At 48.6% G+C, this 26,567-nt stretch overlaps 1 gene segment (V, D, J or C); it reads left to right on the forward strand.

The window, feature by feature from the left end:
* LOC148120162 (T-cell receptor alpha chain constant-like) overlaps nucleotides 1-14,331 on the forward strand; it is a 296,690-nt gene extending 282,359 nt beyond the window's left edge. Inside the window, 4 exon segments of the C gene segment in view lie at nucleotides 10,467-10,724; nucleotides 12,063-12,107; nucleotides 13,185-13,292; nucleotides 13,832-14,331. Coding sequence covers nucleotides 10,467-10,724; nucleotides 12,063-12,107; nucleotides 13,185-13,291 — 410 coding nt within the window.
* Nucleotides 14,332-26,567: the final 12,236 nt, after the last annotated feature.

Consider the following 26,567-nt stretch of genomic DNA (forward strand, 5'->3'; position numbering starts at 1 on the left):
CTTTCTTGGTTTTTCCTTGTCTAAGCACTTAGATTTTGCAACTCAGAATATACTTAGCTTTTAACTTCTTCCCAAACTGGTCCCTTTGTCCCAATAATAATGTTCAATAAAATCCAGTTCAACTTAGTAAATGATTATTGAGCATCACCAACAAACCAGGGACCATTGTTTGTTTAAGAACAAAGAAGAAAACTGAGGTGTGATCTCTATGTGATGGTGCAAACCTTTTATCTCAATGTCTGATAGGCTGAGACAGGCTGAGCTCTCTAAATTCAAGTCCAGATTTTTCTATATAGTGAATTCCAGGCTATCCAGAGCTCTACAGTGACACCCTGCCTCAAAAATAAATAAAAATAAATTTTAAAAATCCCTCAGTCTGTTAGCAAATTGGGGTGGAGGTGGGCAGAGATAACAGTGGACAATTAAAGCTCCTTGGCAGGAGACAGACAGTTGCACCCGTGGTTCTGGGGAGGGATTCGAGTCTCTTCTTACTGAGATGTCTGACTTTCTGAGGACAAAAAAGCCATCAGCAATTAATATCCTAGAGCAAGATGAGGACAGACAAAAATGAGTCCAGCGTGAGTCACCCACGGCTCTTGCTCAGTCCCAGAGAGACTCTGGGCAGCTCTGAGTCACGTCCTGGCGTGTTCTTAGCATGTGCCCTAGTTCAGTGGGCTGTACGTGTTCTTGGTTCTATTCTCCCTAGCAAAATGAAAAACGGTTTTTGTATCTATCCACAAGAAAGCGGGACCTTTCACACAATGGTAGCAGATAAGGAAATGGCTGCCTACTCCCTCGGGTCTTTAGAAACTCTCCCACCCTTCAGGGCCACAGGAGACAGAGTGTTTCACAGTTTTGTGAAGACTCTTTTGTCCAAAATGAGGGAAAACAGTGATGACCGTTGGTGGTTGTGATGAGGGAAATGGAGGCCATGGGTAGCCCTGAGGGCTGGCACTGCTTGCTCTCATAACAAGGATGTCTTTGAGTCCTCATAACACCCATTGCAGGAAATACTTCAAGATCACCTGTTGCTGGGTCTCAGCTTCAGAGCTACTGTGAAGGGTGTGTATCCTCCACAAGATTTTTGTGAAGGCCGTTCTCAGAGTGCGCCTATAGATACAACTGGCTAACTTTGGGGATGGGAACCCAAGTGGAGGTGATACCAAGTAAGTGAGCTAAGGGACCTATTCCCCAAATGGTCCTATACTGCAACCTCTCCTCCTTCTCCTACCATGGTGCTGGACAAGTCCTTCTCCTGACTCCAGGGCATGGAGAGCATGCACCATCCATCTGTGGTATATTATATCCATCTGTGATATATTACTCACAAACAGGGTTCTCAGATGACCTAAACTTCAAGGAGCCCTGCTTTCTCCCACCCTCTCTATCTGACAACTCCTGTTTTCTTTATAAAGCTTCCCCCACTATTCTTTGAGGCTTGGTTTCAAACTAAACAGTGGATCACAGAAATGAGGGCTTGAAGGGATCTTGGGGACACCTCGCTGCTGTGTGAGACACTCTGAGGTCCAGGTCAATGCTGAGTCCTGTGAAAGCCCCTTCCTCTCACCCTGGGCTCAGTGGAGCCACAGGATTCTTCACTGACAACTCTCAACCACAGTAGGAGATCAGCATGGAGCCAGCAGCAGGCAAGGGCCTAAGATGGCAGGAGTGCCCAGCTCAGTTAGGACTGCAGCCTTGGCTGAGACTTCTGTGATCTCTCCCGTCTCTGAAGTAGGCAGCGTGAGCTCTGTTTCCCAAAGTCTTCCAAAAGTTGCAACTTTCTTCTCTGATGACTTTGGGATTCCTAGAACCAAGGGCTTGTCTGAATCAAGGTCACTGGAAAAAAGGGAAAATCTGATGGCCTTGGGTCCCTCTCCAGGCTGGAAAGAGGACAGGATAAAAGCCTAAGTCACTCAGCCAGGGTTTTGCAGGAAACAAATGCCTGAGGCTCACTTGGTGAGAAAGCTAGGATTGAAAAAATCAGAGTGTGGGAAGGAAAACCGGAGCAGAGGAAAGAGGGCTCTGACTGAAGCTTAGGGGTGCTCAGCACACGCTGTCTAAAACCCCCTGGCTTCCCCGTCTCAGAGCACCTTCAGAAGCCCCTTGCATCTGGAAGAATAGAAATGGAATCAGACTAGACAGACTGTCTGCTCCACAGACAAGTGGTTGATGGTGGTGGTATTAGGGCATCCCTACCTTCTATGCTCACAAGAGAATGGTAGGTTTTCAGTGTAACTGGGTTGGGGGATGAGGAATTCTGCAATACCCATCCTTAGTGCCCATCCATCCCACTAAGCACCAGGACTCAGGCGTGCATACTCTGATAAACACAGGAGTGTAGCCAGTGCTTTCCTGGCTGCCCCAGCATTGCTGCCCCAATACAACAGGACCAGTGGGAAAGGGAGGGCCCAGGAGACAGGTTTCATCAGAGGCTTTCCTCACAGTGTGCCTTGGGCGGAAACTATCAATTGACTTTTGGGAGAGGGACCAGCCTCCTTGTTCATCCGTGTGAGTACCCCAGAAACGATCCTTGGGGATTACTGGGAACAGATTGAGTTAGGGAAGGACGTCCTACAGTGAGAGCAGAGTGGTCTGCACTCGTTAACGGAGTCCTTTGCTTACCAGGAATAACTATAATGTGTCAGGTCTAATGAGGCTGTGCTGAATAATGGATACGGGTTCTGCTTCAGAGGACGAATACCCAAATTTAGAGAAGATGGTTTACTCTTGTCAGGCTTCTGAAGACCTTTTCTTCTTGAGCGCGGAGCCCACCCTACTGCTCCCTCTGTGTCGGAGCCACTGGCCACCTCCTGTCCATTCAATGTCTTTTCCCCTAGACCACAGAGTCCCAGTCAGGATGCTGAGGAATCCTGGACAAAAATTGGTCTCCTTTTGCTACAAGAAGCCTCATCCCTTTCTCCATGTAAAACATGATGGGATTTATAATAATAACATATTATTATTAGCTACTGCCTACAATATACCTGGTATGCCAGTGACTGGGCTATGTCCTTCTTAAACCAGTGCATTCACCAATCCTAATTGATATTAGACCATTTTACAGATAAGGAAACAGAGTTTTAGGGTTATCAAGTTACCCAAAATCACATGGCTCAGAAAAACAGAACTAAGGTTAAGTTAAATCTACTTGACTACAGGATTTATTATGACTCATACCACAGCCCAGCTACTGATCTCACCTACACCATGTGAAGGAAGACCCCACACCTCAAAGGCCACCTTAATGTAAATTTTTCCTTCTCTAAGTGAGGAGGTTTGGTCCAGTCTCTGTACATCCTAATTCTTTGGTCATAGTCACCATGGCATTGTGACTTGGCATTTCTGGAGGCATAAGTAAAATCATATTTGTGTTAGCAAGATGCAGGTACATAAAAGAAGGAAAAAGAAACATTGGGAGAGTATTCACTGGGTATTAACCTACAAGTAAAGAGGAAATAATATGAAAACCATGAAGTGGGCCACATAAAAGCTTTGTTCCCTGGGAGACTCTGAGGGGTCACAGGTAACTGCACAGTCGGAGTGCAGGTATTTGTACTGTGCTGTGCCAGGGTGGGGGGCCAGGCAGTAGGCCAGCTCACTTTGGGGAGCGGAACAAGACTCCACGTTTATCCAAGTAAGTGCCTGGCCTTAGGAAGTCCCTCGCTTTCTTAGATAATGAACCAGTGGTTCCTGAACTAATTTTGTGTGCTTCCTCATAAGATTTGGTTGATTCCGATCCTAAATTTCCAGCTGTTGACTTAATGGTGTATTTTCTAAGATAGTTTCCAAGGAGAATTAACTTTTCTATCATAGGAATAGACTCTTCTGTGGTTTCTAGATCTGTATCAGAGAAGAAATTGTGACTCCAAGTATGACAAAAGATTTATTTTTACTTTTGTTACCATTTAGTTTCATAAAAGATGATGGATTAAATTTCCCAAAGATAGTGAACTTTGGACACACTCTTAAGAAACTCCATACTCAGCTGGGAGATAAGGAGGAACGTAAAGCCCACACAATGCCAAAAACAATACAAAATTCGGAAAATTAGACCCTATGGAAGTTAAATTGACATAACAAACAAATATAAATATTAGGGTTGCATTGAAAAGAGAATATTCAGAGTTTACCCATGCAATAGCTATTTATTGAGCAACTCCAGTATCACAACCATTACGCTGGATGAGAGGAAGGGAGGGAGGGAGGATGAGAAAATGCAGGGTCTCTACCTCCAGGATCCCAAGTTTAAACAGACAGTTTTGGCTCAGGATTTCCCAGGTTCTGGGAGGCACAAACGAGTTGCCATGACTACAAACGAGGGTGTAGCCAACCTCTCCAGATTGCCTCGTGTTTGTTTTCATCCTCCTGCCATGATCTCTACGAGGACAGAAGTCTTGCTCTCTCATTGCTAGCCCTCAGCACAGTGCAGGATGTAGGCATCATCAGGCAAATGACTGTTGGGAGTGGGGAACGGCTCCTGGACCAAAGGATGATTCATTGGCCTGGGGTGCTTGCTCTCTGATTCTGTGATCTGAGTTCAATCCCTGGAATCCACATGGTAGAAAATGGGAGGTAACCTCTGGGAATGGTTGTCCTTTGACTTTCACATGTGTCCCATGAGGGCTCAGCACAAATAGGTTTTAGCAGGGAAGGAAGAGCTGGGATAAGGGTGTGGTGTCTGTGTGTCCATCTGAGGACCACCAGGAAAAGAGGTGCACTGAGGAAATGTCCCGTTGGCATTGGAATCAGCTTTGCAATGCGCAGCTCCCAGGTGTGCAGGAAATCATGGAAGGAAGCTCAAGAATGTGTGTTCGGAAGGCTTTCACATTGACATTGTTCCTGGCAGGCAACCCTGTTGGGAAGACACCATCCTGTCTGTGTGTGCAGATCCCTGAGGCTGGGACTGCTGGAGGGGCAGAAGCGGGTGCAGCTCAGCTGCCTCGGTGCAGTTGTGGGAAGGAAATGAAGCTGTTTCATAGTGATTAGAAAGAAACAATCAGCACCGGCGAGGCCCCTAATTGTGGCCGCAGGAGTGAATAGGAGAACAAGCGGATTCAGAGCAGAGAGAACCTAACGGTGAAAATTAGATGAGCATTTAAAATGAAACACCCAAAGGCTGAAATAAATACACACACACACACACACACACACACACGATATTAACGAATAGTAACATTAACCTTAAATAGTAAGCTTGAGAAGCAATGGCTTACCCTATTGTAAGATTTCATAAACTTTAAAATGCTAAGGTGCATTTCCGGCCTTCAGACCGGAATGCACCACACATTTCTATGCTTTCTGGGCTTCAGATTCATTTTTCACCCAAATTTAGGAGGACTGAGGCCCTGTGGCATCCTCACTGAGAGCTGTGCTGCTCCACACTGCTCTGACTTTAGGGTCTGTGCCCCATACGGTGTCAGTCCTTATCATGGGACTCTCCAGGAAGAGGCAGAGCTTCCTCCAGGCTTGCCAGCTAGGCAGTGCTCTTGTGGATGTGACGGCTGTAGTCTGCACACCCTCAGGAATACCAGACGCATCTCCTTAAGGGAGGGCCCTCCTACACCCAGTCCTGTCACTGAACCTTGCCAATGTTTTCCGCGTGTTGCCCAGTGCAGTCTTCCCTCAAGAGTCATGTCATACCAGGCATGGTGGCACCCAAAAAATTGAGGCAAGAGGATCACGAGTCCAAGGCCAGCCTTGGGGCTACAGAGCCAGACTCTGTCAGAAAACAAAAAGAAGCGATGTGTACTTTAAAAGTAATTTTGTAATTAACCCATGGCTTTTCACATTCTTCCAAGTTGCCTGTCTTATCTTTAGTTGTGGTGTAGAGGCCAGAATGGGTACCTACCTTTCAGGAAGGCCCCACTGGCTCCAGGGCAGCTAACAGAAAGGTCTGTGAGACTATTCCTGAGGAAAGTTATCAGTGCTGAGACTTCTCTTCGGTCTTGTGGGAGACTGGTAAACTGAGGCAGGAGGCGAATGCCCCATCCAGGCTGGTCCAGCCCAGGTTAGAGTTCTTGTAAAGTACCCTTCTATTGTGTGTCATATGGTGGCTTCACTACGCTGACCTTTGGGTCAGGGACCAGACTGGCTGTGCGCCCATGTGAGTATGACCATGCCAATGACCTGATGGCCTGTTAGTGAACTCTCTAGCAAACGCGGGGTGTGCAAAACTTTATTTCTTATTTCCTCAGGCTCTTGTGGTAGCCTAAAGTGTTCCCAGTTCACATACTGAAGTCAGAGAGGTGCCGAGAGCCAATTGAATAAATGAAAATCCAAACAGAATAATTTATGGGGAAAAAATTAAAAGAAATGCAGATACTCAGTGCTTTCAAGTGAAGCTGATAAAACCAGCACCAGATAACCTGAACATTCAGGAAATTAGCTAAGTGCCCTTAGGGAGGAAGAGCTGGGTTAATGGCAAACACAAATTCTCTTTCATTGCAGCAGGTAGTTAAACTCCGGGTCAGCTAATGAGTGTGGTAACGGGGCACTAGTTCCCAGAGGCTTCTCTCAGAACCTTGAGTCCCGGAACCCTCACCCAAGGGTAAATGGCTGCGCTCTGTTAGTGGTTGGTGAGCTACATGTTATAACAAGGCTAGAACAGGAGATTGACAAGGAGGATGGCAGGCGAGGGGGAGTTCTGGCCGCACCTTCACCAGCTGTATTTAACAGTTTCCACTTTCAACAATGTGCTCATACCACATCATAATGTGGGACGTCGCCTGCACGTAGCGAGAAAGCCGTCACCGGGAGAGAGTCTAATGCGCCCTCGGCGCTGTCAGCACGTCTCCCCTTCCTAAGGTCCACATTATGGTAAAGGGCAGCGGCTTCCTTGTAAACAGAAGTGGTCAGAAGCCAAGAACTTCAGGACAGTTTGGGGTAGTGTCCTAGACCCCAGTGGGCTCCAGCAGAGTGCTATCAGACAGGGTTCTGCAGAGACCTTATCTGGAGTGGGGATTCAGCTCTAGCCCGAGACTAAACTGTGGAGCAGGGACCACGTTAAGCATTCTGCCATATACGGAGAATGAGGCAAGGGCAGGACGCACAAGTACTTCCTCTTCCTTGAGGTCCAAGACACCGGCTTGAGTGTTTTCTCCCGGAGTATCTTAAATGATTCTAGAAAACCCCACCCCAGTCAGCACTAAGTACTGAGAAAACATTATCCTTGCGTTGACCCCTTGACAATCACGAGGCAGGTGGTAATCGGGATCCTTCAACTAGAGGATCCAAGGTACTGCTGCTCTGAGCAGGGGGTTTCGAGCTCATGGATTCTACTGAATTTATGGAAGTCACATAATTTCGCTTCAGTTCGGGGCACCACGGTAGACTGGACAGAAGGAGAGGACTAATAACGAAGACTGCATTGCAGTATAACACAACAGAGGGCTCAGTCTTAGGAATATGACCCTCCACCCCGTGAGGGACGAGCGTCTCTGTCTACAGAGCGGGAAGGTGTCCTGAAGCTTCTGTAAAGGTGTCACCTGCAGTGTGAACACTGGAGGACTTAGTGGGAAATTCACATTTGGGAAAGGGACCCACGTGGCAGTAATATCTGGTGAGTCATCCCGAGTGGCACCATTTGCAGCCCTGTAGGCCAGTGTCATTAATCCTTCCCCTGGAGATGGCCACTGTTACCATGGCAGGGTGAGGCTTACTGGGGGTTCTGAGCTAATTGTTTTACAGAGGTCTGCGAAGGGGAAGGCATCACTATCCATCTTAAATATCTGTGCTTCTCTAGGTCAAACTCATTAAAATATGACTTTAATCATTCAACGGACACTTTTAAATGCCTTCTAAGTAGCTATCATTTTAGATAATGTTAGGATGAAAATAAAAAAGCCTAAGATAGATGTCTGACCTGTCCCCGAACAGCACAAAAGTCAGCCGGAGCTCCAGAACTGTTGCACATTTAGCAACCTACAAACTATTCTAGTGTCGCTAACTGGCGGTGCAGATAAACAGACTCGGATGGGTTAAAGTCCTGGTAGGAGGTACCCTAGACAGAGACTCTTTGTGCTGGAAAAGACTTGTTGAGCCCTGACAGATTGATAAGATCTGTACGTGTCGGAGAGAGGAGGGGGTCAGAGTTCCAGCAGAGGGCAACAAGAAAGGAGATCCCAGCTTGGGATGAACAAGGGGATGTGGCCTGTGTAGGCAAATCTGATAATAAAAATGGACTAAGAGAACAAAACAGAAAGAAGATAGTAGCCAGAAAACAAAAAGGAGATACTAGCCAGGTGGTGGTGGCACACACTTTTAATAACAGTATTTGGGAGGCAGAGGCAGGCAGATCTCTGTGAGTTCAAAGCCAGCCTGGTCTACTGAGTGAGTTCCAAGACAACTAGGGCTACACAACCAAGGCTAAACCCTGCCTTGAAAAAAGGAAGAAAGGAAGGAAAGAAGGAAGGAAGGAAGGAAGGAATATTAGAACCTTCTAGAGAATACAGAAAAGAAATTGGGACCAGGGCCAGCCACATGAAAACTGAGAATCCAATTTAGGATGCAGTCTGGTGTGAAGTGAGAGGGGTCAGTTCTTTCCATGGGTGGCCGGGGACTCTGTTCTCTGTCTTTAGTGGACTCTAGGAGTTAATCCCAGCCTCCGAGGAAGACAACCATGGGTTTCTCTGTAAGGAACCATTACGAGCGGTGGGCATCCTTCCTGAAAAGCCTGCAGGGCCATTTCCTGATGCTATCCAAGCCTGAATGGGACCCACATCCGTGTCACTAACTCTTGTTTCTGAGTTCCCAGTCATTAACTACAGGGCACAGATTTAGTGGCAAGGGTGTTTTCCACCACTGCAGTGCCCCTGGGGACCTACAGTGCTAATACGTTCAGACTTGGCCTTCTGTATTCGTTTGGAATTGTGGTGACAGGTTAAGATCCAAAACAGCTGAACTTGTAGTTGAGAAATTGATCCAGTTCGCTAAAGTGACCTCTGATGCCATTCAGTGGTAAAACTGTGATTTTTTTATGAGGTAGAAATAGGAGGTCTCACCACAGGGACAGAACCCAAAGACCTCCAATTAAAGGTGATTTGTTTCTGATTTTCAGGGGGAAAGGTGAGGTGGCAGTAGATGTCTTTAGGGCCAAAAATGAAAGGGACTAAAATCTAGGAAGCTCCTGTACTGCAGCCCTATCTTCTTGTCTGAAAGGGGCCAAAGCTCCGTGTCAGATCGCGGCGCCCTCCCAGCTCTGCTGATCCTCAGGTGGCACCGGGCTTCAGGCAGCTGTGCCAGGCCCTGATGGCTCTGGTTCAGGATCCAGCTGGAAGCCTGCATTGCCAAGACCACCCTGGTTGTCTCAGTGAGCAGAAAACGGTTCATGCACAGTGAGGAACTGTGGGAGTGGACAGGATCAGGACACACAGGACAGGATCAGGACACACAGGACAGGATCAGGACACACAGGACAGGATCAGGACACACAGCCCTGCTGGAAACTCTCTAGGTGGTCTGCTGTATTAAGTCCTTCCTTCCGGTCAGCCTCTGCTTCCTCCTCTGAAGGTGGAAGGGGTGGGGAAACTGGTCAGCGAGAGTCACATTTAAAAAAAAATCTCTCAGAAAAAGTATAAAGAATTGTCTCAGCACTGAGGAAGGGTCCCATTTCCTGGAATAGACAGTGTGATGGGTTTTTTGATTGTATGTTTTCATGGTAAAACTTTACTTCCTGGAATAGACAGTGTAGTGGGTTTGTTTGATTGTATGTGTTCATGGTGAAACTGTGGCACTTTTGCTGAGTGCTGTGTGCTTGATTAGTTTCATTTGATTTGGAGAAATATTCATTTCTCAAAAGAGCCTGGTTGGAAAGGTAGATGAAGCAACATGTCTATTTTATAGGTGAAAGTTCTGAGACTTCAGCTGCCTGTTGATCTAATCAAGGCTGTCGGTGGTAAATTAGAGAGTTGGGACTTGGATATGTGTGTTTTGGTTTGTCCCTCATTACATTTACCAATGAAAGAGAAATCACCTGCTGATATGATAGATTTTCCAACTTAATTTCTAAATATCACACGCCTGCATTTCCCACCAATGTCCAGCCTACTTGGGGGAGAACACTCTAGAGGACCAGCTTGGTCCACTTTTTCTAAGCTTGTTTTCATCCTTCCAGAGAAAAACTGTTGGCTAGAGTTACTGAGTTTGGAAGATGCTATTAAGTTAAAGAATGGCAAGAGGATTTGGTGGCCCCACCTTTCAGATTTTCCAGAATGCCAGACAGGACCTCGTGGAGAGCAACTACTAAGAGGTTGACTTGGCCAGGACTCAGGATTTGTGCCTGTCCCTGCCCATCATGAACAGCTGGTTTCTAAGGTGTCACTTCTGGTCTAAATCCTGAGAACACCACCAGCTAACCCAGAGCGCTCTGTCTGTGCCTGTCACTGGCATCCGAGTTCTGGCCTCTGTTAGGACACAAAAGGTAGAAGGGAACAGGACCATCTTCTCACATCATTTCTCTTGGCCCACAGACATCCAGGACCCAAAGCCAGCTGTGTACCAGCTAAGAGATGCTCAGGCCAAGAACAACACCATCTGCCTGTTCACCGACTTCAGTTCCCAAGTCAACAAGTCGGACGACGTGCCACCTGAAGTGTTTGTCTCCAACAACACCGTGCTGGACATGCGGTCTATGGACTCCAAGAGCAATGGGGCCATTGCCTGGAGCAACCACAGTAGCTTGAACTGTAAAGACGCCTTCAGACAGAATGCCTCCTTCCCCAGCTCAGGTGGGTGTCACCCAAGGCTGTCTCCTCGCTTCAGGGGAGGCCCAGCTCAAGTCTGTGGTCTAAGAGCTGCTTGGGTCAGGTACTCATCGGTTGTCAGCAAGACCCACGTCCTGTTTTACTAGTGTCCTGTCCTAGCAGGCCACAAATGTCTAGCCCGACAACAGGCGAGAGAACAGGACATGGCATTGGTCCAGCATTGGTCTCAGTTGGTCTCCCTGTTTTGAATTCTCACCACCTTCCTGTTGGAGCCACACTTGCCCTCTCTGTTCTCCCAGGCACGGTTCCCATGCCCTTCCTGCCGCACAGCTGTCTGCCCTGATTTCTATGTCTGCCTAGAGTGTGTGGGCACAGAGTCCCAGATGCTGGAGTAACGTAAGATGTCAGATGTAGAGGGAGCACCCTAGGGAGCACCATTCTGATCAAGGAAGATCAGCTCTCAGCAGAGGGACATGTCCGCTATGTCGGACTGTAATTGATATATTCGTTAAGATGGAGTTAAGGAAACAGCCACCTCAGAGAAGGCTCTGAGGAAATGTGTTGACTCTGCAATGTAAAGGATAAGAAGGGACCAGCTGTGTCTAGGCCAGAGAGGACCCTGTAAAAGGGGAAGGCTAAGAGCAAGGAAAAGCTGCAGGACATGAGTTGGAAGATATAAATAAGGGCCAGACCACAGGTGGAGGCGAGAGGATCACAAGTTCAAAGTCATCTTCACCTACACAGCAAGTTCAGTTTAAGGCCAGTCTGGACTACCTGGGACCCTGTCTCCAAAAAATAACTAAATACCATAAACTGTAAGGCTGGTTGCTGTGCGGAGGGCAGACTGTAGTAGGTCCAGCAGAAGAACGGGAATGCAGGAGAGAGATGATGGAACTCTGACAGGTGGTGGTGGGGACTCCAGTGGCCAACACTACCTGGGCTTCAAGACTAGAACTATATAAAGATGGAAAAGCAATGGGGCTTCAAGAAAGGAGGCAGAGCCTTTGAGTCAATGGGACTAGATACTAACTAAGAGATGACAAAGGGAAAAATTGGGGCACCAGAACTTTTTTGGAATACATGAAAATGTATGGCCCTAGTCACTGTGAATATGTCTGGACTGAAACCTGCCACGTCCAGGGACTATTTTGACTCTGCGGTCCATGTAACATAACATATACTTCCACAGCCCATATTTGTTGAAAGAATGAAAGAGTGTCCAGAAGTCAGGGTGTTGGTCCCATTAGGACCTTTGTGCCATTAGGTGCCCCTGGCAGTATGTCCACTCCCCGTTCTCTTCCAAAGAATCACGTAAAAGTCTGCATGCTTTAGACTCTAAGAAAATTGTTTTTTCCCTTTCAGATGTTCCCTGTGATGCCAAGTTGATAGAGAAAAGCTTTGAAACAGGTAAGAGAAGGACCTGCCCAGTTTTGCACGATGCTGGAGGAAGCCAGGAGCCCATAATAACCTTTAGTGCCTAGGGGAGGAGAAGGGATAATTCTGGGGATGGGAACAGCACTTCCAAACCTACTCCCAGCTGCCCATGGTCTGTCTTGAGTCCCTCCAGCATGGTCAACTTCATTTCCCATTCTAAGTGCTTAGCAAGATGCGTCTTCAGCTTCACTGGGCCAGGGAGCCACTCCAGGCCTCCGCACCTCTTTTATTAGCGGCTCTGTAGGGACAGCCAAAGAAGCTGCTTACTGTGAGGCTGGGAAGCTGTGAGCCCCTTCAGAGCAGCCTGACTAACCCTGTCGCTCGGAGAGCACTGTCGCTCGGAGAGCACTGTCACTCTGAGAGCACTGTCACTCTGAGAGCACTGTCACTCGGCGAGCACTGTTGCTCGGAGAGCACTGTCGCTCGGAGAGCACTGTCACTCGGCGAGCACTGTCACTCTGAGAGCACTGTCACTCTGAGAGCACTGTCACTCTGAGAGCACTGTCACTCGGCGAGCACTGTCGCTCGGAGAGCACTGTCGCTCGGCGAGCACTGTCGCTCGGAGAGCACTGTCACTCGGCGAGCACTGTCGCTCGGAGAGCACTGTCGCTCGGAGAGCACTGTCGCTCGGCATCTCGGGAATCTTTGCCAGAAAGGTGGTAGAACCCACACAGCCTCAGGTTTGTCTTGTCTCGGGGCCACCTCATTCCTGAGTTGTCGCTCCTGTGGTGTCACTGAGGAGCCCAGGCCCACAGGGTGTGACAGCCGCTCTGAGCACCCACCCCAGCCTCATCCCAGAGCCTATGGGGCCTCAGAATATTATGCGGCCTAAGTCCTTTGGTGGTTGTGGCCTTAAAACACGATGCTCTTGCCCTGGAGGAATACACAAATACCTTTGCCCTGGGATGTCTGCAAAGGCTCAAAGAAATGGGCCTGGGAGCTGAAGCCACCCACACCAGCCTGACCAGCTCTTGGGAAAGTTCATAGCGCCTTGCTGTGCAGACCTCTTGTGCGCACACCCTTAACGGCTATGACTTCTTGATTTCCCAGATATGAACCTCAACTTTCAAAACCTGTCAGTAATGGGACTCCGAATCCTGCTCCTGAAAGTGGCCGGATTTAACCTGCTCATGACGCTGCGGCTGTGGTCCAGTTGAGGTGAGACAGCATCAGAGCTTGAAGAAGGGGTGGGGGTGGGGGTTTCAGAGTAAGACCCAGCCCTGAGAGCAACCCCTCCCCATGGGAATTTGCTTTTGAATCCTAAGACTGGATTATGGGCAGAACTTTTCTGTCACTGCCTGTCACAGGCCGCTGTTGTGATGGCCTGAAGGGAGTTTACCAGAACACCCTCCCTTCAGAATCCTCAGCTAGGCCACGCCCCTCCTGAGACAGATGAGGAGCAGCTCTGATCATCCTTATTTAGAAATGAAGAAAGTGAGGCCAGGTCACATCAAAAGCCACGCGGCCGATGAGTAGAGGAGAGATTCCAACTCTGATGCTTGTGTACCTCATGCCTCCCTCAGCTTGGTGCTGGAAGACGCCATATTCATTACCCCTAAGCCTGGCTAGAGTCCTCACGCTTCTGCCCTGACAAGGTCCCCAGTCACTTTGCCCAGCCCCAAACACAGCCATCCCCGTGGCATCCCTGAGTCCTAGTCTTCAGGACCAAGCCTGACCTCTGCTCTTCCTCACTCCAGGCTTCCAGACTGAAGGAGGCTGAAGTCCCAAGCTCCTTCCTCTTCATCACCCCTCCTAGCCCTCTTCAAGCGAAAAGGAGCCGGCCCACCTCCTAAAGGAGGCTCTTGAGTCTAAGCAGCTCACAACCCCATCAACTGGGCCTCCTGAATCTGTGATGGAGACCGCTGAAGAGCCGCTACTACCCCACTTCCTCACTGCTGCCGGCCACTCAAGACAGGCAGGGGCTGCGGCTTCTCCTGGATGTGAAGACCCTTCACACACACACCCCTGCTCTCCCCCACCCCCAACCCCGCGACTGCAGCTCCTGGTGAATGTTGTAAAGAGCATGTTTTTGTTTTGGTTCTTTTAAAGCATCCATAAAGAAATACACATTATTCCTTCCTCAATGTGTAGAAAACTTAACTCCTTGTCTAGACCCTCCTTGTTCCTGTGTGTATCTGAGCTGTACTGTATATCGTTCTGCTGTGTATGGCTTCATTAAAGATGACTCAGAAGAGCAGAGACTGTGATCCCATTTGACTGGGTTTGGTGGGGACATTTCATGCTGCATATCACCAGCTAGGGCGAGAGAAACCGAAGTGTGTGTATCATGCTGCCCAACCTCTTCTCGGAATGAACTCTTAAAAATTCCACTAAGCAAGCTGTGCCAAGGGCCAGGAAGGTGTTTTAACAAGTGTGGGTCCCAGTTCAAACCATGCCTTGGGGCCACTCATAACAGGCCGACAGCGTGGGGGAGGGGTGTCCTGACCTATAGCTGAAATTTACAAGACAGGAATGGCAAGTGTCCCCAACATTGTCACCCACTGGCCCCTGCTCTCCAGGGACATTTTTTTTCTTTTATGCTCAGAGAGTCTTGTCATTGAGAAGTGTTTCACCCTATAAATCTATGGCTGGGACTTGGTCAAGGAGAGTAGATGTCCCAAATGCTCACCACTAGCATAGGTGAGAGTCCCTGGGGCCTTAGTGCACACAGCTCTCTGCCCAGCCTCTGCTGTCAGTCATCCCCAAGGGCAGGATTCTGACAGGAATACACTCCAGAGACCAACCAACAGCTGACTGCTCAAGACCAAAAAGTACTTCCTGATTCCCAGGACTGCCCCGCCACCACCCCATCCTTCCATGGTTTGCCCGTGTGTCTACCACCATGCTAGCCAGAAATAGGCAGATCCTCCCTGCTGTAACCCAGGCCTGCTTCTTCTCATAGGGATGGGGCTACCAGCTTGTATAGGTGATGGAGGGCCTGTCCCTCCCTTCTATGAGCTTCAGGGTCACCACCTATGAAGTGTCGGACAGGACTGCAGGCCACCTACAGCAAAACCCATGTTCCAGAGTAACCACAGAATCTCATTATTCTAAAGTGCCTCATCGCTAGCTTACACAGAAGCCTTTCAAGATCACTAAAAGGAAAAGCCTCAGGAGACACCACCATGACAGGGCCACCCTCACACGTGGAGGAGGGGCTCTGAGGCCTCTTCCCAAAGCCCCTCCTCATCTGTCTGACACGATGCCAGGGAACTACCACTGGGAATTTCTTTTAATTAAACCATTCTCTTCCCAGTATTAAATGAAAATGCCCTTGGGAAGGTTAGTAGAGCAAGCCTTTATCAACCATTAAAAACTTAGGACAAATTAGTTTGTCTCTCTCCTCCAGGAAGAAGTAATTCACTTTGTTCTTATAAAAAGAAAAAAGAAAGATCCAGGAAAAGAAAGTGTGGAGAATGGGGGAGTAGGGGTGCCCCTGAAAACTGGCTATAGCTACACAGAAGCTGCAGGGGCCCTGGTGAGCATGGGGTGAGCAAAAAGCCTGGAAGGCAACAGAGCAGCCAAAGACAGACCCCTCCTCTAGACTTGAAAGAGGCCCAGGCCTCAACTGAACCACACTAGCCCAGTGCCATCAGACAGCAACATCCAGAGGCCACTAGAACCCTAGGGTTACTAGAACCATGGTGAGGGGATGTGTCAGGGGCTGAAAATTCACCCACACCCCTGGAGTAAGGTTTCTTCCTTCCAGGCCCAACCCAAGCTAGGCTGTGCCAAGGCCCTGGCAGGCAGGAGGCCATCAAGAGATCGATGTCAACTTCACTCTCTGAAAAATGGCTATCTTATCAGAACAAGAACATCCCCTCAATGCTGGGGCTGTCTCCACAGGGGCTGAACAAGTGTTGGGAACAGGCAAGAGACTCCTTCATGGCAGGTTCTAGGCCGACCACTGCGTAGTCCAGAAGGAAGGGGTTACTGAGGAAACCTGAAGACACGACAAAGAGACAGTGGTCACAAAGCTGCTGCTGCCTCCTAACCAGCCTGGACCGACTCACAGAGGGAGGCACCCATCCGCAGCAAACAAATTGCCAGGGCCAGTTGTAAAATGGATGCCTCCAGAGTCTGGACAAACGCCCTGCTCCCTGAAGGGAGTCTTGTAGACCAGCTCCAGTAGTAGAAAGCTGGACCCCGTGTCCCAAGGCTAGGACGTGGAAGGTGTTCTGAGACTTCCCCAGAGGTTTGCCCAGCCCCTCCCCAGTGTAGCGGGGGTCACGGCTGAGCCAGACAGGAAGCAGACAGGCTGGACAGGCCTGTGTTAGGGAGCATCCAGGTAGGAGCTCCACTCTGACCACCCAGGGAACCGTCTGAGGCTTAAAGCTTTGTTTTGTCTCCTTTTGCTTTGGGGTACACCATGAAGTTCAACTCCCAAGTCTCAAGTGAAACCCTGACACCACTTTCCTATCAGATGACATCCCGGGGGGACGTGTGCCGGACTGTGTCTGCTACTGGGGCGGGAGGAGCGCCTTGCTCATCGGTCCTCATAGTGCAGTACCTGGCACCCGACAGACACCAACAAATCAACCCATGAGGACCAGCACACTTAGTCCTGGGAGAGAGCTGCGCTCCAGAGGGAAGAACGGGGGATTAATAGAGGATGTAGCTGGGTGAGCCACCGCCTGTAGGGCGTAGGGTAAGCTGGCAAATCTATCAGAATAATGAACACTTGAGTGGTGGCCCCTTGAGGAGGGCACTCCGTGCCAGCACCCACAGGCCCCCTGAATCCTGGAGGACGGTTCCTGGGAAACACGGGTTTCTAAACGTCTCAGCTCTGGTTGTACATGACCACTGACATCCCAGGGCCAAAAGGTCACTCGGTGTCTCCTTCAGTTTCTCCTGTGACCCATACTAGTCCCCTCAAACCTACTTCCCTCAAGTAACACGTAGGAAGAATGGCTTTTGGCTCACTCAGTACAAGGGGGGAAAGGCTATGTCCAGCCCACCCTGCCCTGGCCAGGATGTGAAGGCTGCCTCTGCCCACACACAGCTAAGACTGGGTCCCCAAGGGATCCTTCCAGAGTGAGTGTGAGAGAGAGCTGTCAAATAAGGTGACTCTTGCTAATGCCTACGCTGGGGCAGTCTGAAGGACCAGCAGCCCCTGCATTGTGGACGGCCACATGGCCGCACAGCCAGCTTCGGGCCTCTTCACACAGACACGTAAGGATCTCCTCCAAGAATCACAGACAGCTGCACCCTGAAACGGCAAGCTGGTCAGATACCGAATCAATAGCCGAGAGTAGAACAGGAAATGGAAAGTTCCCCACTTCCCTCCAGGTGTTTGGGTCTGAACAGCCCCCTCCCATTTCCGTGACGTCATGGTTGCTGACAGGGGCAAACAGGGCACCCTTTGAAGCTCTCCGCAGAAGCCACATCCTCTGGAAAGAGGAGTTAAAAATACAGAGTTGGAGATAGCATCTCTCCAGGCCACGTGCCCAGAAGAGGAAGGCTGGGCCGTTAGACCGCAGCCCAACCACAGGTGCAGAAAAGAAGGCCACCAAGCACACTGGGAGGGGCTTGCAGGCCCTGGTGCTAACACCCATGCCTGACAACCGGCTGGGGAGGCACTGCTGCTCCATTCCCCAGAAATCACCCCCCCAACCTCTACTGCCCTGATATTAGACTGTTCTGTATACTTAGTTCAAGGGAGAAAGCCTATTCCCGCCCACCTTGCACTGGGCAGGATGTGAAGGCTGCATCTGTCCACACACACCCCTAAGGCTGGTTTCCCAAAGGTACCATCTGCAAGAAGCCCCATACTCTCTCGTTCCCACTCCAAACTGATACTTAAGTGTTATAGCCCTGGTGGACATCGTCTTTCCCAGGGTCCAAGGAAGCCGCAGAACCTGGAACCTGAAAAGCTTCAGTATTGGGTACCCCGCTGTTGTAGTGTCGCAAGATACCACACGGGGGCGGTAATGCTCCACCAAAAAAGTAGGCTTCTCCCTTTTTTTTCTGTTTTTATCTGGATAAGGAAAATCCCCACAGCCTAGGAAAAACTCTTTCCAAGGGAAAATAGAATGGCAGGTGACTTTCGTTTCACAAGTTCCTGCCCTGTGTCAGTCACTGCACCGGACTCCAGACTCGTGAGAGCCCGCTACCCTGTGGAGAGCCTCGGACCAGAACCTCAGGCAGCAGGGGGCGCTGCCTGCCCAGGTTTTTGAGACCCACCTACAAGAGGCACCCAGAGAGAAGCCACCCTGAACGAAGCCAGGAGGGTACAGTAGATGGAATGACTATGGGAACCTGGCTGGCCCAGGATCTGTGGCTTCACTCCTCCTAATCTATGAAGCCACAGCCTCAGTTTCCCACTTGGTACCAATTTTCTCTCTTGGGTAGTTTAGAAACCAAGGCTTTCTTTTACACGGGATACCTGTCAGGAAACCAACACTGTGCCAGGTTTCAGGGACTCTAAGATTCCGTACAGATGAAGTTGAAGAACAGGCCAAAGGGATCACCCATGACAGGCACTCACAGGCAGTGTCCAGAGAGGAAGGAGTGGTGGGAATGGAGCACATGGGTTTGGAATTCAGGGCTGCTGGCCTGAAATCTGGTCGATGCCTGTCAAAACACATCGAGCTGAAAACCTCAGTTTACTGCATTTGAGTGTGCATAAGTGAAACTCAGCAGAGCGCCCAAAACCAGGGAGCAAACAATCCAGGCAGAATGTGAGCAACGCCAGGGCCGGAATTCCATGGCTTCTGTTCACATCTCACTGGCATCCTCAGCAGGCAGGGGTTGCTCTGGAAGCTTCGCCGTCCTTCTTTCCTGGGCTTTTATCCTTACTCTGTCCCAATTTCTCATTACTCACTTGGAGATGGAAGCGCATGCCCACCTACTCCCCACTGTTGTTGATAATGACTGTGCTAACGCACAGTGAACTGAAATCCCAAGACAGACGGAAAGCAGTGGCATGTCAGAATGAGCAGAGGGGTAGGCCATAATCCTGCATGCAAGATTGACCGTGCTTGGCCAGATGCACCCATGCTCCCCCATGCTGAGATAAAAACAGGCTGCTGCTTAGAAACATCAATGCCCAGGTATGCTTGGGCTCACGGAGTCCCCCTCAACAGACGGCCGCTTCTCCCATTACCGTGACCCCAGCAGCTTCTCACTGTCACACATGTTTGTCCTTCCATGGCTTCCAGGTCCCGGGAAGTCATGATGGAGAAACTTCAGGACAACAAGGAGGCCCCACAGTGCTCCATGGCCTCCATGATGCCTATCACTGTATCATCGCTGAGAGACATGCCTTCCCTCCTCTCTGGTACCCTAGGAACATTCCTGATTGTAGGACTCCTTGAACCAGTGGTAGGACACCCTGCCTCAAAGTATCTTCCACAGGCAGGTTTTCTGAGCAGCTCCTCAGGCCACGGATACCTCCACGTCATCCCAAGGGCTCCCCACCTTTGAGAGAGGAGCCCAGGCTGTGCTTTGGGAATGTGAACAAAACCCCATCCAGAGGCCACAGCATCGCAGTTTCAAAGCCTCCTGAAACCCACTGTGGAGCTGTCCAGTTCCACCCTTTCTCTGAAACACCCGCATAAAATCATCAACCAGGAAAAAGGAAAGCATTAGCTAGAGGAAGCACATACAAATGTGAGATGGGCAGCCCTGCTTCAGAGGGTGAAGGGGACCAAAGAGTGGGGTTTAGGTAGTGGGAGCAATGGTCTGCCTCATGGTCAGCCTAGGCAGAAGGAACTCAGGTGAGCCTCAAGAGACCGCTCTCGGTGAAGACTCTAAGACACTATAGAATGTCCTTCCTTCTCCTTGCTGACCCAAGTTAAGTTATTGCAGTGATGCACCAGGTGACATGAACTGGCAGCATTCTTGTCTAGAACTCCTGCTCCCAACAGCGTGTGCTACTCAACACCAAAGCAAACATTCCCTCCTCTGAGGTTCACAAGCCTCAACAAGAGGCAAGGTATTTATCTGCCCGGTTAAGAGCACTGCCTGCTCTTCCAAAGGTCCTGAGTTCAATTCCCAGGAACCACATGGTGGCTCACAACCATCTGTAATGAGATTTGGTGCCCTCTTGGGGAAGAGATCTCATCAACTTAGACCATGAAACCCAATATGGACAAGTTCAACAGAACCGCCATATACGGGCTGCCCACGCATGCTTCAGCACTGCCAGGGCATAAATTTCAATTTCATTTCAATATTTTACAAGTTAGGAAGCAAGTGAATTGACTTACAGAAGACCACGGTGGATCAGCCCTCCTGCCCTAACTTCCCCCCAAACACAGCGGACATAAAGCCTCAGGACTAGGTGAGGCCTTGGTGCAGGCAGGAGCTCCACCAGGCCCAGCATTCTGCTCCAGTGACTCTTACGTGACTGTGAGCACCTACTTGTTCATCTCTGGGATTAGAACAAAGCCCTGCACACTCCACTGAGCATGGGCGGGCAGGGCTCACTGCTGAGGCGACATTTCCCTCGCGTCCAAATTGTACTAGCCTTGTGACGAAGAGGGTTGTCATGGTGGGGAGCGTGTGCCAGGTGCATGTGAAGGTCAGGGGGCAGTTTCAGTGGGGCCAGTTCCCTACTTTTACATGGACTCTTGGGGTCAAACTCAGGTCGCCAGGACTGCATAGAAGGTGTCTTTACTCACTGAGCCGTCTTGTCAGCCCTGTGTCAAAAGTTCAGTGATGAGGAAGAAACAAAAGACAAGCTGGCAAGATGGCTCTGTAGATAAAGGTACTGCTGCCAGCCCTGGCGACCCGAGTTTGATCCCCAGTCCCTACATGGAAGAGGGGAGAACCGGCTCCTGCCAAAATGTCCTTCCCCTCACACCCACAGACACACATGCGTGCGTGCAGAAAGAAAGAGAACCATATCCTGTCAAAATGCCAATAACAGCGATCATGGGATGCCCAGCCCCAGTTGATCCGTCTTCAACACAATTCCAACGCCTCAGGCTTAGAGAACATGGAGGGGGGCAATGGGATTTTAAGGCCCAGACAAGCAGTTAGTCTGTTTCCCTCGAAACATGAGAGAAGCTATACCCGAAATCTCACCAACATGGCTGCCTAATAAGACGGGAACAGGAACGACACAGTCAGACGCATTAGCAGAGGGAGGGAAGCACCCAGGCCCTGCCCTAGACAATGGCTGACAGGCAACTAAAGAACACTGAGAGGGGAAACCGTCTTCCTCGGGGAAGAGCCCCCAGTCGGCTACCCAACACCAAACGGTCAGCCCTGAAATCATGTATGCATATACACACATAGCAACAGTTAAAGAAAAGGAAGCCAGAGGCCATGACTTACAAAGAATGCAAGGGAGGGGGTGCACGGGAGGGGTTGGAGGGAGAAAAAGAAAAGGGAAAAATGATGTACTGTCTTAATTTCAACTTTTTAATTTATAAAAAAATCTTTTAAATTGTTTTTGAAAATTAAAACAAACAAAAATTAGGGCTGTCAAGATGTTACAGGGCAAAAGGGTGCTTGTCTTCCAGCCTAATGACCTGATTCCAACCTACGTGGTAGACAGAGAAAACCAGTTCTGTAAGCTGTCTACACACACACACACACACACAGACACACACACACACACACACACACACTCATAAACCAACACTAAAGCACAGCTGATCGCCTCTGTCAGAGCAGCTGGAATAGGTATCCTATGAGACTTCTCTCCTCCCACTGGCAAGCCAGGTGCTTGGCGAGAGCCCACGAGGCTGGATATGCCACCGAGGGAGAAAAGCGCCACGTCAGGGTTCTCAGAGTTCCTTGTTCCCATGAGAACTCCTGTGTTTGTGGAGCAGTGACTTGGCAAAATGCCATCGCTCCCATGCTCGTCGTGATTAGCTCATCCAACAGCCTAACGGAAACGCTTCCTTCAGAAAGAATAAGATCACACCCTAGACTGGCAAACCAAGACTCCATGAGACTACTGTCCTCACGGGATTCTAGAACCTCATGGGGTCGTAGACCTTAAACGGCAGATGGGCACAGCCACTTAATACCACACCAAACACACACGGGCTTCGTGTTGGCTCACTCACCCTGGTCAGCAAGGCTGCTTCTTACCTTTGCTGCCTCATGCCCACTGAGCAGAGCCCAGGCGCCTAATTATTTACAGAATTTAGAGACAGAGGGCCCACTAAGGTTCAGAACACGGTGTGTGGCAGAACACAGCCTCAGTTCAACCCTCTAGACCGTGCAAGCACAGACCACACTGGGCTGCCCACATGGTGCCAAAGAGTTTTGTGTGCATTCAGATATATAAATTCAAAATTAAGCAAGTAAAATTTTTTTTTAATTTTTTAGACTTTTTAAAAAAAATACCAATCCAAGTTCCCACTTCCTCCCCTTCTCCCATTCCCTCCACACACCCTCTCACCCCACCCCAATCTAATCCTCAGAAAGGGTAAGGCACATTGCCTTGTGGAAGGTCCAAGATACTCCCTACTATATCTAGGCTGAGCAAGGTATACATTCAAAGAGAATAGGATCCCAAAAAGGCAGTTGCAGTGGAGATAAATCCTAGTGGCCCCTCCATCTGCCCCAGCCATGCAACTGTCAACCACATTCAGAGGGACTAGTTTGGTCCCATGCTCGTTCCTACCCAGTCTGGCTGGAATTGGTGAGCTCCCATTAGCTCAGACAAACTGTTTCAGTGGGTAAAATATTTTGTCAAAAAATCTTTCAACATAAGATTTCTTCTGTTTTTTTCTTTCTTTCTTTCTTTCTTTCTTTCTTTCTTTCTTTCTTTCTTTCTTTCTCACTGAAATCCATGTTCAAGAAAAACACTGAGGGAAAAGTCATTTTTATGTTAATCTTTTTAAAATTAGCTGTAGTCTTGTACTGACTAGTTTTTATGCCAGTTTGGCACAGTCTACAGTCATTTGGGAAGAGAGACCATCAACTGAGAAAATGCCCCTGTAGACTGGCCAGTGGGCAAGCTTGTGGGGCTTTTTTCATAACTGATGAGGGAAAGTCCAACCACTGTGGGTGGGGCCACCCTGGGGCAGGTTGGTCCTGCTATATAGGAAAGCAGGAGGAGCAAGGCACCAGGAGCAAGTCAGTAAGCAGCACTCCTCCCTGGCCTCTGCATCCGCTCCTCCCTGACTACCATGGCTGACCAACTACATGCTGCAAACTGAAATCGACCTTTTCTTCCCCAAGGTGTTGCTGTTTATTTTGGTCATGGTATTTTATCGCACCAACAGGAACCTTAAAGTCACAGAGTTCTCAAATAGTCGTCTAGACTCCAGAGCCCAGATCCACGGGATCAGTGAGCTCCCAGGAGCTGGAAACAAGCTGATACCAGGACGAGGTCTGACACTTCCGCCAGTATTTTCCAGCCATCAGAAGGAAAGGGTTTTGTAGCCCCAGATTAAAGGCCGTGATCAAAGAGCAAGGCTGCTGAGGGGAAACACGAGAGACATTTCCATGTGGGGGAGGCAGGAAGTGTGTAGGCAGAAGGTGCAAAGGGCGGAGCTTCCTCTCGCTGCAGAGAGCTGGACAATGTACAGTGGTTGTGGTAAATGGCTTGCAGTCCCACAGAAAGCGCACAGGAAATGAAAGATAACCACCCAGAGAGGTGCCCTGAGCTAGAAGCAGCAGGGACCAGCAGGAGGTCCCTCAGTCCATACGTGGGACTCCAAGCACAGGCTTTGACCTGAGTCAGCAAAACAAATCCTTCAGAATCAGAAACTGTGGGGAAGGAGGAATATGGCATTTTCCTGACAAAGGGAACCACTGCTAATCTTCCTGTGCACGTGGACTTGAGAATCACAGAGCAAGCTAGCAAGCTTACAGCAAATCAGCAACCTACAGTGCACTTTCATATTTGAACTCAAGACTCCAAAAGTGATTTGCAGATTTCCGTACTGTTGTAATTGGGGAAACATACACCAAAGATGTGGCTGCTATCAAGAATACTTTGGGAAAATCACAACCCCTGAGACAAAAGCAAATCTGATACTTGGAAACTCAGTGCCTGTCCCACGTGGCTCTAAATCATTGAGAAATGCAAACCTGCATGCATATTAAAGGCTATTGCAATGTCTTCCCTGACAAAGTTATTACTCATTTCTAGCTGACTTGTTTTCTTGAAATCTGAGCACTTTTATTTTTGAAATAGTTATTTATCAGAACTAAACTAAGCATTATCCAGTCCTCCTGGTAAAGCTACATGTCTGTGCGTGAGTGTGAAGCACACTGGGTCTCTTAAGTCATTTTAGTGAATTTCTCCCCATGGTGTTAAGTCATGGTCCACAGAATCACTGCCAGGCTTTGCCATTATATTGAACCCAGACATCCTAAAAAGCTTGCTAACCGTATCTAGAACCTCTCTCCATCCTCTCTGTCTCCTTTAGCAGAGAGCAGATAAGAACCGAGGCTCAAGCTTTGCCAAGCTCAAAAGTAATTGCAAGATAGGCAAGGCTGGAATCCAGCGCTCAAGACCGGCACATCTAAGCTTCTATGTGCACAACAATCACCTGGGACCTTGTTAAAACACAAGCTTTACTTCTGTGCTTGGGGAAGGCCTGTGAGTTTCCTTTCCAAATAGCTCCTGAGTGAGGTCAGTACTACTAATGAAGAGTGTCTGTCCATGGAATAGCAACCTGGCCACACCTTCAAATCACCTAGGTAACTAGCTGCCCCCCAGAGACCGAGTTGATCCAGCGTGGCCCAGGCAATGGAGCTGAGCTCCCCAGGCTTCGCTGGTGTGCAGCCGGGGGGACCTCCGCAGCACAGGTCATCTGATAAGCAGCTACAGAGGAACTCAGCAGGGCTGTTCCCATAGATGGCAGACTTCCTGCTCCTGAGATGGAAGCAGAGCTCAGCTGATACTCAATGCCTAGACTTCAGCCACCAGACCTGTATTCTAAGCAAGCTTTGTCCTTAAAGAGATTTTCTGTTCTCTCTGTTTTCTCTAAGACCGTGATCTGAAGCACAAATCTGAGCTTCAATTCTTAACCTCCGTGATGGGAACTGGGATCTCTGAAGACAACTGTGATGAGACTGGGGAGCTCTGGAAGGCGACACAAGCTGGTTTTGGAGTTGGACAATGGTTCTGTACTTCTCTAAATCCAAGTGCGCTGTTAAAAGGAACATTCAGAGTTTCTGTCTCATATCGGGAGCCATCTGGTATGGGACAGAAGGAAGACTTTAGGAAAAATTTCACTTTCTCCATGTCTATTTTGTCTATATCATATTATTTAATGTCTGTTTCTATGAATAATGTTTAAGTTTTCCACGATGAACAAGAGACTTTCCTATAGATCCTTTTCCTGCAGTAATCTTTGAGGTTTCCAGGAAAAAGATGGGGCCCCACAGCAACAACTCCACCTGGCTGAGATGGCATTATGAGCGGTTTTTGGGTACCAGCTGCTGAAATGGTGCAACTTCTCGTGATGTTCTGGCCAGAACTCCAGAAAAGAACTTTGGGGAAAAAAAAACGAATCAACTACTTGGAAATCATTTTCAACTATACTAGACAGTAATCTTGAAACTTAACTATCACTTTACTTTTGCAGGATTCCATAAAGAGAACATTGACCTCATGACAGCAGGAAGCAATTCTAGAGGACCATACTCCCTCTCCCAAAAGTTTGTCCTCAGGGTTGGGAACACCGTTTAGGGGTTGTTACTTGTATCAGGTAGAGGGTTGGGATGGAAACTATGGGTTTTTTTTTTATAAAAAAAGGGAGGGGATAATAATAGTGGGTAATAGAGTGAATATTTATGAGCTATTATTTGTGGATAATTTACATTGGTATAGTTTTTGTATATTGATGCAAGTTCAAATTATGTTATTTCTATTTACAATATGTGTGCACCTATGCAAAATTATTCTGTCACATTGTATACAAGCATGTTTCTACCTCTGTTTAGGACATTTGTATATTGATACAATCTTTAGGATATATTTTTGTATTGTATTATATATTATTCTTACCTCTGAACAAGATATTTACACATTGTTTACACTATGAGGTCATTGTCCTTATTTGCATTGTTTACAGATTATTTAATATCCTGACATGAAGCCTTAGTCTTTAAGTTATACAGGTATTCAATATTATAGGCCAATAATTGTTCATGTTTGTTATACATACAGTCAGATTAATTAGATTCATTAGATACATAGAGATTATATTCTGCCTAGATAGGTAATCTTCAACCACTTCAAGGATCTGTAGAACATGGCATTTAAATAATTTAGGGTTCTGTTGACATGAGACATGATTGCTCCTGACAGTATCAATCTATTCCCAAGAGAATGTTGAGCACCAAAGACACTCCACGTGGAGTTTGTTTTCTTCTTGGCACAATTGGCCTTTGGGCAAGGAATTGCCCATGCCTCAACCACTGACAAAGTACATGGTATCTGGAAATAGATATGCAGGATACAAGGAAAAAAGACTGTCAAATCTTGCCAAGACAGGATAAGACAGTTCTGAA

This window comes from Myodes glareolus, chromosome 12 (genome assembly GCF_982192425.1).
Source record: "Myodes glareolus chromosome 12, mMyoGla1.1, whole genome shotgun sequence".
Classification (NCBI taxonomy): domain Eukaryota; kingdom Metazoa; phylum Chordata; class Mammalia; order Rodentia; family Cricetidae; genus Myodes; species Myodes glareolus.